Source organism: Chlorocebus sabaeus, chromosome 10 (assembly GCF_047675955.1).
Source record: "Chlorocebus sabaeus isolate Y175 chromosome 10, mChlSab1.0.hap1, whole genome shotgun sequence".
Taxonomy (NCBI): Eukaryota; Metazoa; Chordata; class Mammalia; order Primates; family Cercopithecidae; genus Chlorocebus; species Chlorocebus sabaeus.
The window spans coordinates 118565887-118578356 of NC_132913.1; the positions used below are offsets into that span (position 1 = coordinate 118565887).

A 12470-nucleotide genomic window follows, 5' to 3' on the forward strand; every position below is an offset into this window, starting at 1 on the left:
TCGGTCAGTTTTTGCTAAATGTTGAAGACCAGAAGGAAAGCTGGGTGGCAGAAATAACCCCTGCGTGCTCTCTTTTATCTCACCTTCCTACCCACTTATCTGCGCCCTCCGCCCCTTACCCCCCTACTCTCCACCCCACCTCCGCAAAACCCCAAACTGTGCGGGACTCTGCTCCAGGTCTCCAAACCATCTTATCTAGTGATGGGATAATTGTCTGTCTTCCCACCCTCGGCTGCCCAGCGCCTGCACCTAGTAGGTGCTCAGTGAGTATGTGTGGCATGGATGAATGAATGAATGAATGACTCTCCGTTTTCCCGCGTCTGCGCAGGGACTTCGGGAGGAGCCACCCCTGGAGGGCTGGGGAGAAAGCCCTCTTCTCCAACCCGGGCCCGCGATGCGGGCTGCGCCCAGGGGAGCGTGCACACAGAGGCCCCGCCCGGGGGCCCGGGGGTCCGGCTGGGCTCGGCCCTCCGGGGCGTGTCCTCCGTGCCGGGGCGCCACCGCCCCGAGAGGCGGGCAGCGGGTGCGCCCGAGCCGCAGCGGCCGCAGAGGGCGGGCGGCAGCCAGCATGGAGCGCGAGCTAGAGGCGCTGTCGGCCCGGCCCGCGCGCCCGGCCGAGCCGCCCTTCCAGGCGCTGGTGGAGGCGGCTGGGGGCCGCGGGCAGGTGCTACTGGTGGGCGAGCTGTGGGAGCGCGAGCAGAGCCGCGCGCTCCTGCGGGACTTCGCAAGGGCGGTGTTCCCGCCGGAGCCAGGCGCGGGCAAGCCAGGCGGCGCGGCTGCAGAGGGCTCAGGGCCCGGGGCGGCGCGCGGGGCGCAGAGGGCGGCGTGGACGGCGGGGGCCGCGAGGACGGCGGGGGCGGCGGCTGCGCGCGCCATCCGCTCGCCGCTGGTCTTCGTGCTGTGCCGCGCGTCCTCCCTGACCGCCCGGGAGCCGCGGCGCCGCCTGCGGGAGATGCTGCGGGACGTGCGCGGCCGGCGGCGGGCCGGGGCGGCACTGGTAGGGGTGCTGGTGGCCGAGGCCGGGCCGGAGGACGCGGTGACGCCGGGGCTGCGGCTGCTGGAGGCGCTGCTGCGCGCCGTGTTCGGCCGCCAGGCTGGGGGTCCGGTGCAGGCGGCCGCCTACTGCCCCGGCCTCCCGGCCTCCTGCCTGGCCGTCCAGGCGGCCGCCTGCAGGGCCCTGCAAGCCGCAGGAGCCGGGCAACCAGGTGAGACTGCGCGGGGCCCGGCGGGGCGCGGGCGGGCAGTAGCTCGGGCACGTCCCCCAAGTTGGACCCCTTTGGCCAGTCTCCCTCATTGAGCACCGAGGTAAACTGAGGCTCAGAGCAGGGAGGTGCCTAGAGCCAGGCCGCGCAGCTAGCAGAGAACGGGCCCTGCGTAGGGGGTCGAGTCTGTCCCGGAAGGGTCCCGAGTGCACGGGAGATGCCTAGGGGGCGTGGGAAAGCTGAGAGGCCGAGCAGAAGGCAGAGGGAGTGGGTAGAGAGAAGGGATGAATCGGGCAGGGCCGAGATCTAGGAGTTAGGGGGTGGGTGAGGGCGGGGAGAGGAAAAGAGGGTTAGGGGAAGGTAATGGGAAAGCCTTGGGATGGGAAAGTTTCAAGGGGGTGGATAGGGGCTAAGGAGATTGGCGGTACCAGGAGCTAAATTCTAGGGCGCTGCGCAGCTAGAGATGCGTCGGGAGCCCTAGGAGGGGCGGAGGGGCATCTCCAGCGCGGTGGAGGCTGGTCCTGGAAGCCCTGCCTGGTTTTATTAAGAGGGCAAGGAACGGGTGCTCGGGACTTGGAGAGTGGGGAGGTGAGAGGGACTAAGAGCACATTTTCTAGTGATTTCTGGCCGCCCACCAAGGCTGTGCACCCAACTGCTGTGTCCCTCTGCCTCCCCCAGGTCTGCTGCCTCCCCCAGGTCTGCCTCCCCCAGGTCCTTTTCCCTCCACATTCTCCTAAAAGGTGGAAGGGGTTTAAGGGTCTTTTCCCAGCCCCCGTGACTGCTGCCATCAGCAAAAGGGTCAGGATCTCCTTCCTCCTGGAACGCAAGGCTTTACGGGAACTCTCCGGTGTTCTAGGATGAAAACATGCACATTAAGAGTTGCTGTGTCTGGCAAACCCGGGAGATCTTTGCTTTCTCTCACTGCCCAGCTGGGCAGCCCTTCAAGCCCTCCAGCCTCTTCCTCTTAAGTAGATAATGCAGGGAGTGGCTGTATTGTGTGTCTCCTGGGGTATTGGCGTTGGTCGGGGGGCGGGGGGTCCCAGCAAGGAGGCCTGGTACATGTGATGCTACCAATGTCACATTCACCTGCCAGCCTGGCCTGCCTAGGTAAGTGGGCCTGCCCTAACTCTCCTCCCTTAGGGCGCAATCCCGTTTTTTGTTGAGGTTGTGATTGTTCTGATTTTTGTTTCAACCGCTTTGCCAACCTGGCCTCCTAGGGAAAGAAGGGAATTCACACACATTTTCTGTACCCTAAAGAGTGCATGCTTTTTCTTTTTTTTTAGATGGTGTTTTGCTTTGTTGCCCAGGCTGGAGTGGCAGTGGTGCGATCTCGACTCACTGCAACCTCCACCTCCCGAATTCAAGCGATTCTCCCATCTCAACCTCCCAAGTAGCTGGGACTACAGGCGCCTGCCACTACGCCCGGCTAATTTTTATATTTTTAGTAGAGACGGGGTTCCGCCATATTGACCAGGCTAGTCTCGAACTCCTGACCTCAAGTGATCCACCCACTTTGGCCTCCCAAAGTGCCAGGATTACAGGCGTGAACTACCACGCCCAGTCCCTCCTAAGCTTTTTGTAGACACATTGCTGTTGCCTCAGCCTGAAGAGCCTTTTCTCCTCCCTCCTTCTCACCTGGCCAATCCCATTTGTGCATTCAGAACTGGACTTCCTCCTCCAGGAAGGCTTCCTTGACTTTCCCTGCTCCCATTTGCAAGTTCACTGGCGAAATCCCAGAACCCTTTATCGCTTTGCTCTCTGAGCTCTTACCACATGATTTTTCGTTCCCTTGTGAACAAGATTTTGTTCCCTTGTGGGTTTAAACACCATCTGCACTCCCATTTCCTGATACCATGCCTGGCATGCAGAAAGAGTGAATGAATCCTCCCTTCCTTTTAAATAAACACTAATACTTTTGAGATTTTAACACTTTGCAAGGGAATTGTTCTCTACTATGTTAAGCGCTTTCCTACTTTTATAAAAACATACTGAACAAAATTAAACATCACAAATGACTAAAGGTAATGAGTGTAATTATAACTTATAGTCCACTGATTTCTTTGCCGCTTTTGCAATGGACAGCACTATTATCCTCACATCAAATGGATTCATGTCACTAAGATTTCGCTAGTGGTTGCATCTGTTTTTTAAAAGTTTTCTGATTTCTTTCCTCACCGTCTGATGATAATTCTTATTCTAGGTTGCTTGCCTTTTGGCAGTGCCCTTTTACCCAGTTTGTGGTACCTAATCCACCTGCTTTTGGGTTGAAAAACTAAGGATACAGTCTCATTACATTTGGGTGCAGGTTGAGAGTAAATAGGTCCTGAACAAAGATTATGAACAAGGATTTTCCTTGTTTTGGTTGCCTGAAGTCTTAAAAAAAAACCAACCAAACAAATAAACAACCTTGTTCCTGTTGACTTTATAGATTACTAAAACATATATCTATTCCTGCCAAGAAAGGGTTTGAACTAAAATCAGAGGGAATGTGCAGCTCTTTGAGTATTTTGTTTGGTGCTATGTAATTGTAATTAATTTCATGTCATTTTCAATGCTTTAGTTTCCCCAACATGGTACCTACATCATAGGGTTTTTGTGAGAATTAAATGAGACAACATAGATAAAGTAAAGCAATCATTTTCAAAGTTCGTTTTTAAAGTACAAAAACCCACCCACTTTTGCAAGTCAGACTTCGTGTTTTTAATCAGACAGTTGAAACTAGGGCAGTTGACAGTTGAGGCTCTTGATTTGCTAAACAAAAATCTCTCAGTCTTGTGAAGTGGGAACCATGTGACCCTCTGACTCAGGTTTTGTGTTCTTCCTAGTGGAAGGAGCCTGGGAGAGACCAGGCCTCCCTGGACTGCTGGCCTGCTTTTCCTGGGGTCCCTGGAGCCGGAGGAAGGACCAGGATGTTGCTGCCTGCAGAAGCCCAGCTCATGGTGAGTGCTCCCCGACTTCCTGCACCCTGAGGGCCAGGTGCACGGAATTATGGGAGTGGTCACGTGAACTTGGGGACCTTAGGGACAGAGTGGACCAACATCTATAGAGTGCTTGCCATGTGCCAGGTGTGGGGGTGAGCAATGTGAGGTGCCCATATGCCAGGCAGTGGGCACATGCGCTCGATCAGGCTGGGCTCTTTCCCCAGGAGTCTCCACCTAATAAAGACAGTATGGGGAGGATTGTAACAAAGGTGTCTCCAGGTGCATGCTGGGGTGCATGGGACCAAACATAGCGAGTCTCCCTGGAGGATCCAGGGAGTGTCCTGGAGCAAGTGACATTTGAACTGGGGGATGAAGGGATTTTCATAGGAAGATTTAGAAAAGGAGCACTGAGCTAAGGAGTGACAGCATGATGTCATGATCAGAAAAGGGACCACCATCGAGAGGCCCCGGGAGTAAGGTGCAGAAGGAAACCAGTGAGGGCCAAGGCTGAAGGGAAGAGTTTGGACCAAATCAGGGTCCCAGATGTGCAGCCTTCAGAAGTAGTGTGCCGTGAGCGATTGCTGAGTGGAGAGATTGGGGTGTGTTTAGAGAGGTGGACTCCAGGAGAGGGAGACACCTCGGCAGAGCCCAGCTAGGAGGAGGCTGCCATGTCCCAGGAGGGGTAACAGGTGACCTGGGCCCGACCTGGGCAGTGGGAATGGAGGGGAGAAAACTCACCCGGGAGCCACACCTGGGTGGAATCATCAGGCCACTAAATGGAAGTGAGGGAGAAGGGGAAGGGGAAGACACCCCTAGATGTCAATGCTGATGTTAGGGACATAGGAAGCGCACTGATCCTCCCCTTTGCCACATGAGATGCTTTAAGACACCTGCGGATGCCTAAAACCATGGGTAGCACTAAGCCCGACGTATACACTGTGATTTTTCCTGTACATACATACTATGATAAAGCTTAATTTATAAACTAGGCACAGTTAAGACATTTAACAATATATAATAAAAGTTACATGAATGAGGTATCTCTCTGAAAATATCTTATTGGACTGTACCGCAGGTAACTGAAACTGCGGATAGTTACACCGTGGATGGGAGTGGCTACAGTACTCAGAAGGGTGTAGCCTGCTGAATGGACATAGCCCTGTCCCAAAGTGCACTGAGAAGTATAGCTTTGTTACAGAAACAATGAACGGTAGTTCAAAATTAACTTTCATTGTGTCTCTTGTTTAAGAAAGAAAACCATTAGTTGATGTGTCAGTCTTCATTGCTGCATACGAAATGATCGCAAGTAGGTCGGGCATGGTGGCTGATGCCTGTAATCCCAGCACTTTGGGAGGCCGAGGTGGGCAGATGACCCGAGGTCAGGAGTTCAAAACCAGCCTGACCAACATGGTGAAACCCTATCTCTACTAAAAATACAAAATTAGCCAGGCATGGTGACACACACCTGTAATCCCAGCTACTCCATCTCAAAATAAATAAATAAATAAATAAATAAATAAATAATTGCAAGCTTTGCAGCTTCAAAGGCACTGATTAGGTCCCTGACTTCTTGCTGGCTGTCAGCTGGGACTGCTGTCAGCTCCGAGCTCTCTGCCATTCCTTGCTCTCACAAGCCCTCTCACAAGAGATCCTCCTTCAGTCAGCAGGAGAACCCCCTCTCCAGTCTGCTAGGAGGGAGTCCATATAACTTAAGGAGTCAAGGGAGTCACTAGCCACTGCGTTTGTCAGAGAGGCACCCTACGCCCCAGAGTGACTAAGCTGTCACATTCACAGAGCCCATCAGACTCAAGGAAGGGCTTTATAAGGGGCCAGAATCTTGGAGGCTATCTTAGAATTCTGCCTATCATATTTGAAAACTCAAAAAAAAATCAACAAAAAAAAAAGAAAGAAAACAAATGTGAAATACCATTCACTAATTCCATCATGCAGAGATAACTGCAATTATATTTTGGGGTACACCGTTCTATTTACCTATCTCTCCTTGTGCTATTTAAAATTTAATAAACTCCTATATCATCTTCAAAATGCAGCAGATTTTTAAAATGTTTAATTGCAAAAATGCTAACTTCAACCGCTCTGCCTTCATTTTGGATATACATGGAAACTAAAGGAGAAAAGATGAAGCAACAGAATCATTAACCATTTTACATAAATTTTGGATAATTTCTCTCTCTGTGGTATGTACAAATCTCATGTAGAAGTGAATGTGTTAAAATGCAAATGGCATTTGTGGACTATGTACACACATTGATAGTATATGATAAATATAGGATATCATCACATGCATTTATACAATCATGAGTTGCTTAATGACAGGGATATACATTCTGAAAGATACATCTTTAGGGGATTTTGTCGTGTGAACACGATAGAGTGTACTTACAAACCTGGATGGTACAACCTACTACACGCCTACACTACATGGCATAGCCTGTTGCTCCTAGTCTACAAACCTGTGCAGCAGGTTACGGTCCTGAATATTGTGGGCAACTGTAACACAGTGGTAAGTAGCTGTGTGTCTCAACATACCTAAACATAGTAAACGCGCAGTAAAAATATGCTATAAAAGATCAAAAAATGGTACATCTGCCGAGGGCACTTACCATGAATGAAGCTTGCAAGGCTGGAAGTTGCTCTGGCTACGTCAGCAAGTGACAGGTGAGTGAATGGGAAGACCTAGAATATTACTGTTGACTATAGAGGCACAGCACACTGAGGCTACACTACATTTCTTGTAAAATAGTTGTTTCTTCAATAATAACTTAACCTTCGCTTACGGTAACTTTTTTACTTTATACACTTTTTGATTTTTTAGCCAGGTGTGATGGTGCGTGCCTGTAGTCCCTGCTATTCCAGAGGCCGAGGCAGGAGGATCGCTCAGGCCCAACAGTTCAAGGCTGTAATCCTGCAATTGGACTGCAGCCCGTACAACATAGTGAGACTGTCTCAAAAAAAAAAAAAACCTTTTTAAATTATTAAAAGCTTTTTGTCTCTTTTGTAGTAATACTTGGCTTAAAACACAAAACATTGTAGAAATGTACAAAAATATTTTCTTTCTTTATATCCTTATTCAATAAACTTTTCCTATTTTAATTTTTTTTTTTGCTAAAAACTAAGACATAAACATGTGCCTTAGCCTACACCTACACACAAGGTCAGGATCATCAGTATCACTGTCTTCTGCCTCCACATCTTGTCCCACTGGAAGGTCTTCAGGGACAATAACACACATGGAGCTGTCACCTCCTACGATAATGCCTTCTTCTGGATACTTCTTGAAGGGCCTGCCTGAGGCAGTTTTACAATTAACTATATATATATGTAAACTTTATATGTGTGTGTGTATTTATATATATATATCTTTATATATATACATACGTAAGTAGAGGGACTACACGCTAAAATAATGTTAAAACATGTAGTAGGCCGAGGCTGGCGGATCACCTGAAGTCGGGAGTTCCAAACCAGCCTGGCCCGCATGGTGAAACCCCATCTCTACTAAAAATACAAAAATTAGCCAGGCGTGGTGGCATATGCCTGTAATCTCAGCTACTTGGGAGGCTCAAGCAGGAGAACTGCTTGAACCTGAGAGGCGGAGGTTGCAGTGAGCCGAGATTTTGCCAATGCACTCCAGCGGCATTGCACTCTCTCTCTCTCTATATATATATCTGTATATATAGAGAGAGTGACAGTAACAGTCATTTCTTAATATTATCAAGTATTGTCTACATTGTCCATGGTATATAACTGTATGTGCTAGACTTTTGTATGATTGGCAGTGCGTTAGGTTTGTTTCCACCAGCATTGCCACAAACATGTGAGTAATGCTTTGTACTGCAACATCAGAACAGCTACAAGGTTACTAGGTGACAGGAATTTTTTAGCTGTGTTTCAATCTTTTTTTTTTTTTTTTTTTGCAATGGAGTCTTGCTCTGTTGCCAGGCTGGAGTGCAGTGGCACAGTCTCGGCTCACTGCAAGTTCTGCCTCCCGAGTTCACGCCATTCTCTTGCCTCGGCCTCCCGAGTAGCTGGAACTACAGGTGCCCGCCACCACACCTGGCTAATTTTTTGTATTTTTAGTAGAGACAAGGTTTCACTGTGTTAGCCAGGATGGTCTCGATCTCCTGACCTTGTGATCCGCCCGCCTTGGCCTCCCAAAGTGCTGGGATAACAGGCATGAGCCACCATGCCCGGCCAGCTGTGTTTCAATCTTATGGGACCACTCTCTTATTAAGGTTCATAATTGACCAAAATGTCATTATGTTGCACGTGACTGTACTTACTGTTTTGGAATCTTCTTTCTTCATCAATAACATACTATAACTGCCTTGCACAGCAATAATTATATGTCAATAACATATTTTCTTTTTTGAGGTAATTCTAGATTAACATGCAGTGGCAAGAAATCATACAGAAATTCCCGCACTTTGTGAGACCGAGGCAGGAGGATAGCTCGAGCTCAGGAGTTCGAGACCAGCATGAGTGACACAGTGAGACCCCGTCTCAAAAAACAAAAAAGGAGATCACACAGAGAGATCCCGCGTACACTTCACCCAGTTTCCCCCAATGGTAACATTTTGCAAAACTGTAGTGCAATAGAACAAACGGGATATTGACATTGGCACAATCCACAGATCTTATTCGGATTTCCCCAATTTTACTTCTATTCAATGTGTGTGTGTGTGTGTGTGTGTGTGTGTGTGTGTGTGTGTGTGTGTTTAGGTCTGTGGAATTTTATGTATTATCTTTAATCCCTGAATGCCATTACATGAGTGAGCCATAGTTCCCTCAACCAGTCCCATTGTTGGACATTGAATCAGGACACTTTCAACTGCAAGTAAAGATACCATGACTCACACTAGCACAAGCAATAAGAGAAATCATTATCTCACCTAAAAGACAGTCCAGAGGTGGAGTCAGCTTCAGAGTTGGTTGATTCAGGGGGTCAGGGACCCCAGCAAGGACCCAGGCTTGCTCTTTCTCTCTGTAGGGCCATCTTCAGTGTCAGTTTCATCCTTAGGCCGGTAGCAAGATAGCTCCAGCAGTTCCGCTAATTATTCCTAATTATTTTCTTAGGATAAAATCCTAGAAGTGGAATTTGTGGGTCAAAGGGTATGTACATTGTTAAGGTTTTTGATATGTATTTTGTTTTAGTTTTTAAGTAGATATTTGCTGGCGCCAACTTTCTCCTTTTCCTTCCTAGATAACTCACTCATAACCTTTCTCTTCTGATTCAGTGATTTCTTCTCCTGTGTTCCAGAAAACTTCCAGGAACCTGAGGAGGAGCTGGCACTAACAGCCATATTTCCCAATGGAGACTGTGAGGACCTTGGAAGGGGGTCAAAAGCCTGTGATGGAGTCATCCACACTCCTGCTGAGCCCACTGGAGACTCAAGATGAAGGCTGGACCCTTGGGCTGTCCCTGGCTCATTTAACCTACAGGCTGGGGACTGGCTCCCTCTCACTGGCCCCCAGGTCTCCATGGAGACTACAGAAAGCCCCGCCTGCTGGAGGCCTGCCACACTCACAGTTACCAGCTAGACGGTGGAGCTTACTAGGACAAGCAGGACCTAAAACAGTGTCTCCCCTGGGAACCTACTCCCCACCCACCATTTGCTGAGTCTGATCACAGGGAGGTTATTTTGTCTCTCTTGCTCGGTTTCTCTGAGCCACTGAGACAGATAGCTCTCTGCTTTGAGGCTTTGCAGAGCTGTGGCATCCCATGGTGTGTTTGCAGTATTCCGGGCACATGCATGGGCACCAATCATTGAGAATGCAGCTGGGATGAACTCTGGGCCAGAAGTCATCAGAGCTGAGGTGTGGCCTTACACATGTCACTTAGTCTCTGGGGCTTCTGTTTCACAAATGCATGAAGGGGCCACCAGCCCAGTGACTTTAAACCAGGGGCAGCTTGTCCCTCCAGGCAGCACTGGAAATGTGTGTGTGTTGAGGGGGTCACAGTGACTGTGGGGGCACCCCTGGCATCTAGTGGGCATCCCACAATGTGCAGAACAGTCTCCGACAGCAAAGAATTGGTGCATTCAATGCCAGTTGTAGTACCTTTGAGACAGTCTGGCTGAGCCAATGCCTTCTCCCTGTCACAGTCCCCCAGAGCACAGAGGGTCAGGCTTCCCTGGACCTTGGCTCCCAGAGCAAGCCAAAATAAAGACCACACTGTTGCCTTGGGGGCTTGTCGGGCCAGGGCCAAGAAGGCCTGTGTGCTGCAGGGCCGGGACAGAAATAGCCATGCACGCCTGGGAGAACAAAGAGCCTCTTTCTTTCTCATGTTGACATCGACTTTCTGTGCCAAGTCCTCTGGGTATAAGGATGCTAGGGAATTCCTATAGGCGCCAAACAGAAGGAAAGCCAGGGGCTTGGACTACTGGGTATGGACTTGCTGTAGGTCTCAGGTCCGAGCCTAAGCTCATTGCAGACACAGCCCCGCGGGTTTCTGTGTTTCTGTGGGGTTCTGGAATCCCTTCCTGTGTGTCCGTGAGTCTGACAGAATCGATGATGTTCCCTTAGAGCCGGGAAATCCATGTGTTTACTCGCAGAGGGAACTCACCATTACCTCCCTTGTCTTCTCTGCCTGCCTTGGAGAAATCCGGAGTCTTCGGAATGGCAAAGGCCGCTCCTGGATTTCCCTGGAGGGGAGGCACTAGCTGAGGGAAGTAGCTCCCTTCATTCATGATGCACAGTTTACTCAGCAGACACACAACTGTGCCTACTATTTGCTCAGTGCCCTGCAAGGTGCTGCCTAACTTTGATTCGTATTTCAGCTGTCTCCAAGGTGGTGCCAAATGGTGCAATGGGAAACCTGTTTTGGTTGGGGGGCTCTATATCACCGGCGCCAGAACTCCCGGCTGCCAGGGTAGCCCCTACCCCCAGCCCCTTGCCCCTGGACAGCAGTGGGTCTCACTTTTAGCCTCTGCCCCCAGTTCTGGTCTGACCCAACAGAGGGGCTCTGTGATATTGAGGAGGCGCCCTTCCTGCTCTGTGCCTCAACCTATTCTCCCTAATAGGGAGTCTAATCCTATTCCTTCCCTGCCTGATGAGGATGGTATGAGGACGAGCAGGACGGCATCTTATTTGGGTTTTTTTTTTTTGGCAGTGGGCCTCATTTTAATCCTGCAGGACTACCTGCCAGTCGATTCATCCAGCTGCTTCCTTGTAGCCAAGAATGAGCTCAATGAATTGTGATTCACTGATTTTATTGATTTTGTTTTAAAACAGGGAGACTGGTATGTTTGAAGCTGCTATCATTTTCTATTTCTTATTTTCTTTGTAATCACCTTGTTAAAGTTTTCTTATTTGGTGGGAGAGGGAGCTTTGTTTAAGTGTGGAATTTGCCTAGGGCAGAAGTTATAAGGCTTCATAACCTTTTGTATGTATTGACAATATTTGAAACTTGGGAGATTACGTATAAAAAATACCTAGTTTTCTGGGTGGAGGATGGGGCATGCTGTCATCTCAAGTCTGCTGCGCCTCACCCCCACCACCATTACCCCCTCCCCCGCCCTTCCCATCCCCCACTGCACTTCACTCATGGAGGACGTCTGCCCGGTGCTGGTCCAGGCGGGCATGAGTTTGTAGCCTCTGCTCCAAAGGATGGTTTACACATTTTCATTTTCATTACCTTCAGTATTCCTGTGAATGGTTCAAGAGAGAAAGTCTTTGTTTACTAAGATTTGGATTCTGCATCCCAAATGACAATAAAGGGCTGAGATCCATCTCAGCTTCTTTGAGATGTGGTCACCATAAGCATCATCATTGTAGGGGCAGTCTCATTGCTGTCTTCTAGCAGACAGAAGAGTTAGGTGCCAGAAAGGACAATCTTGACGGTGGGTCCCTTCCCTGAAGGACTTTAAGAAGGCATAAAGGTTGGGGTGGAGGGTGGTGTGTGAAGGAGGAGGCCCTTGATTAGGTCAGTGGTCCCTGGGAGTCCTCCTCGAGAGGCTTCCAGCCAGGTGACAGTCTGGGCTCTCGGGTACTAATCTTTCTAATATGGCAGTGGTTGTGGCGCTTCTGACTTCAATTGATAATTCCCATATCTAATTAAACCAAGAAGTACCTCGTTGATATCTTATTGAAAGCAAAATGGATCTTCTTCATTCTCATAAGGGGCTCCTAACCGGGACCCTGGAGAGCAGGGAAGTTTGGCAGATGGTGGAAATCTGTGGCCTGAAAGCCTCCCAGCCTCTGCCCTGGATGACATCTCCCCTGCCCTGCCAGCTGGGATTAAAAAACCTGTAGCCAGAAAGCATAAGTACGTATTTAGAAAATGATTTTTACATTTTTATAGAGACAGGGTCTCACTATGTTGCTC

At 49.5% G+C, this 12470-nt stretch overlaps 1 protein-coding gene across 1 annotated transcript; it reads left to right on the forward strand.

Annotated features, from left to right (window-relative positions):
- Positions 1-437: 437 nt before the first annotated feature.
- C10H2orf72 (chromosome 10 C2orf72 homolog) lies at positions 438-11899 on the forward strand. Its single transcript, XM_007966603.3, has 3 exons — positions 438-1205; positions 4028-4141; positions 9405-11899. The coding sequence occupies exons 1-3, from the start codon at positions 569-571 to the stop codon at positions 9542-9544; spliced, it is 891 nt and encodes a 296-aa protein (XP_007964794.3). The 5' UTR covers positions 438-568; the 3' UTR covers positions 9545-11899.
- The last annotated feature ends 571 nt before the right edge of the window (positions 11900-12470 follow it).

Excerpts from the sequence above, each read along its gene's own strand:
- C10H2orf72 (XM_007966603.3), top strand. The coding sequence starts at position 569 with ATGGAGCGCGAGCTAGAGGCGCTGTCGGCCCGGCCCGCGCGCCCGGCC. Across the intron at positions 1,206-4,027 it reads CGCAGGAGCCGGGCAACCAG|TGGAAGGAGCCTGGGAGAGA; the intron begins GTGAGACTGCGC and ends TGTTCTTCCTAG. Across the intron at positions 4,142-9,404 it reads CTGCAGAAGCCCAGCTCATG|AAAACTTCCAGGAACCTGAG; the intron begins GTGAGTGCTCCC and ends CCTGTGTTCCAG.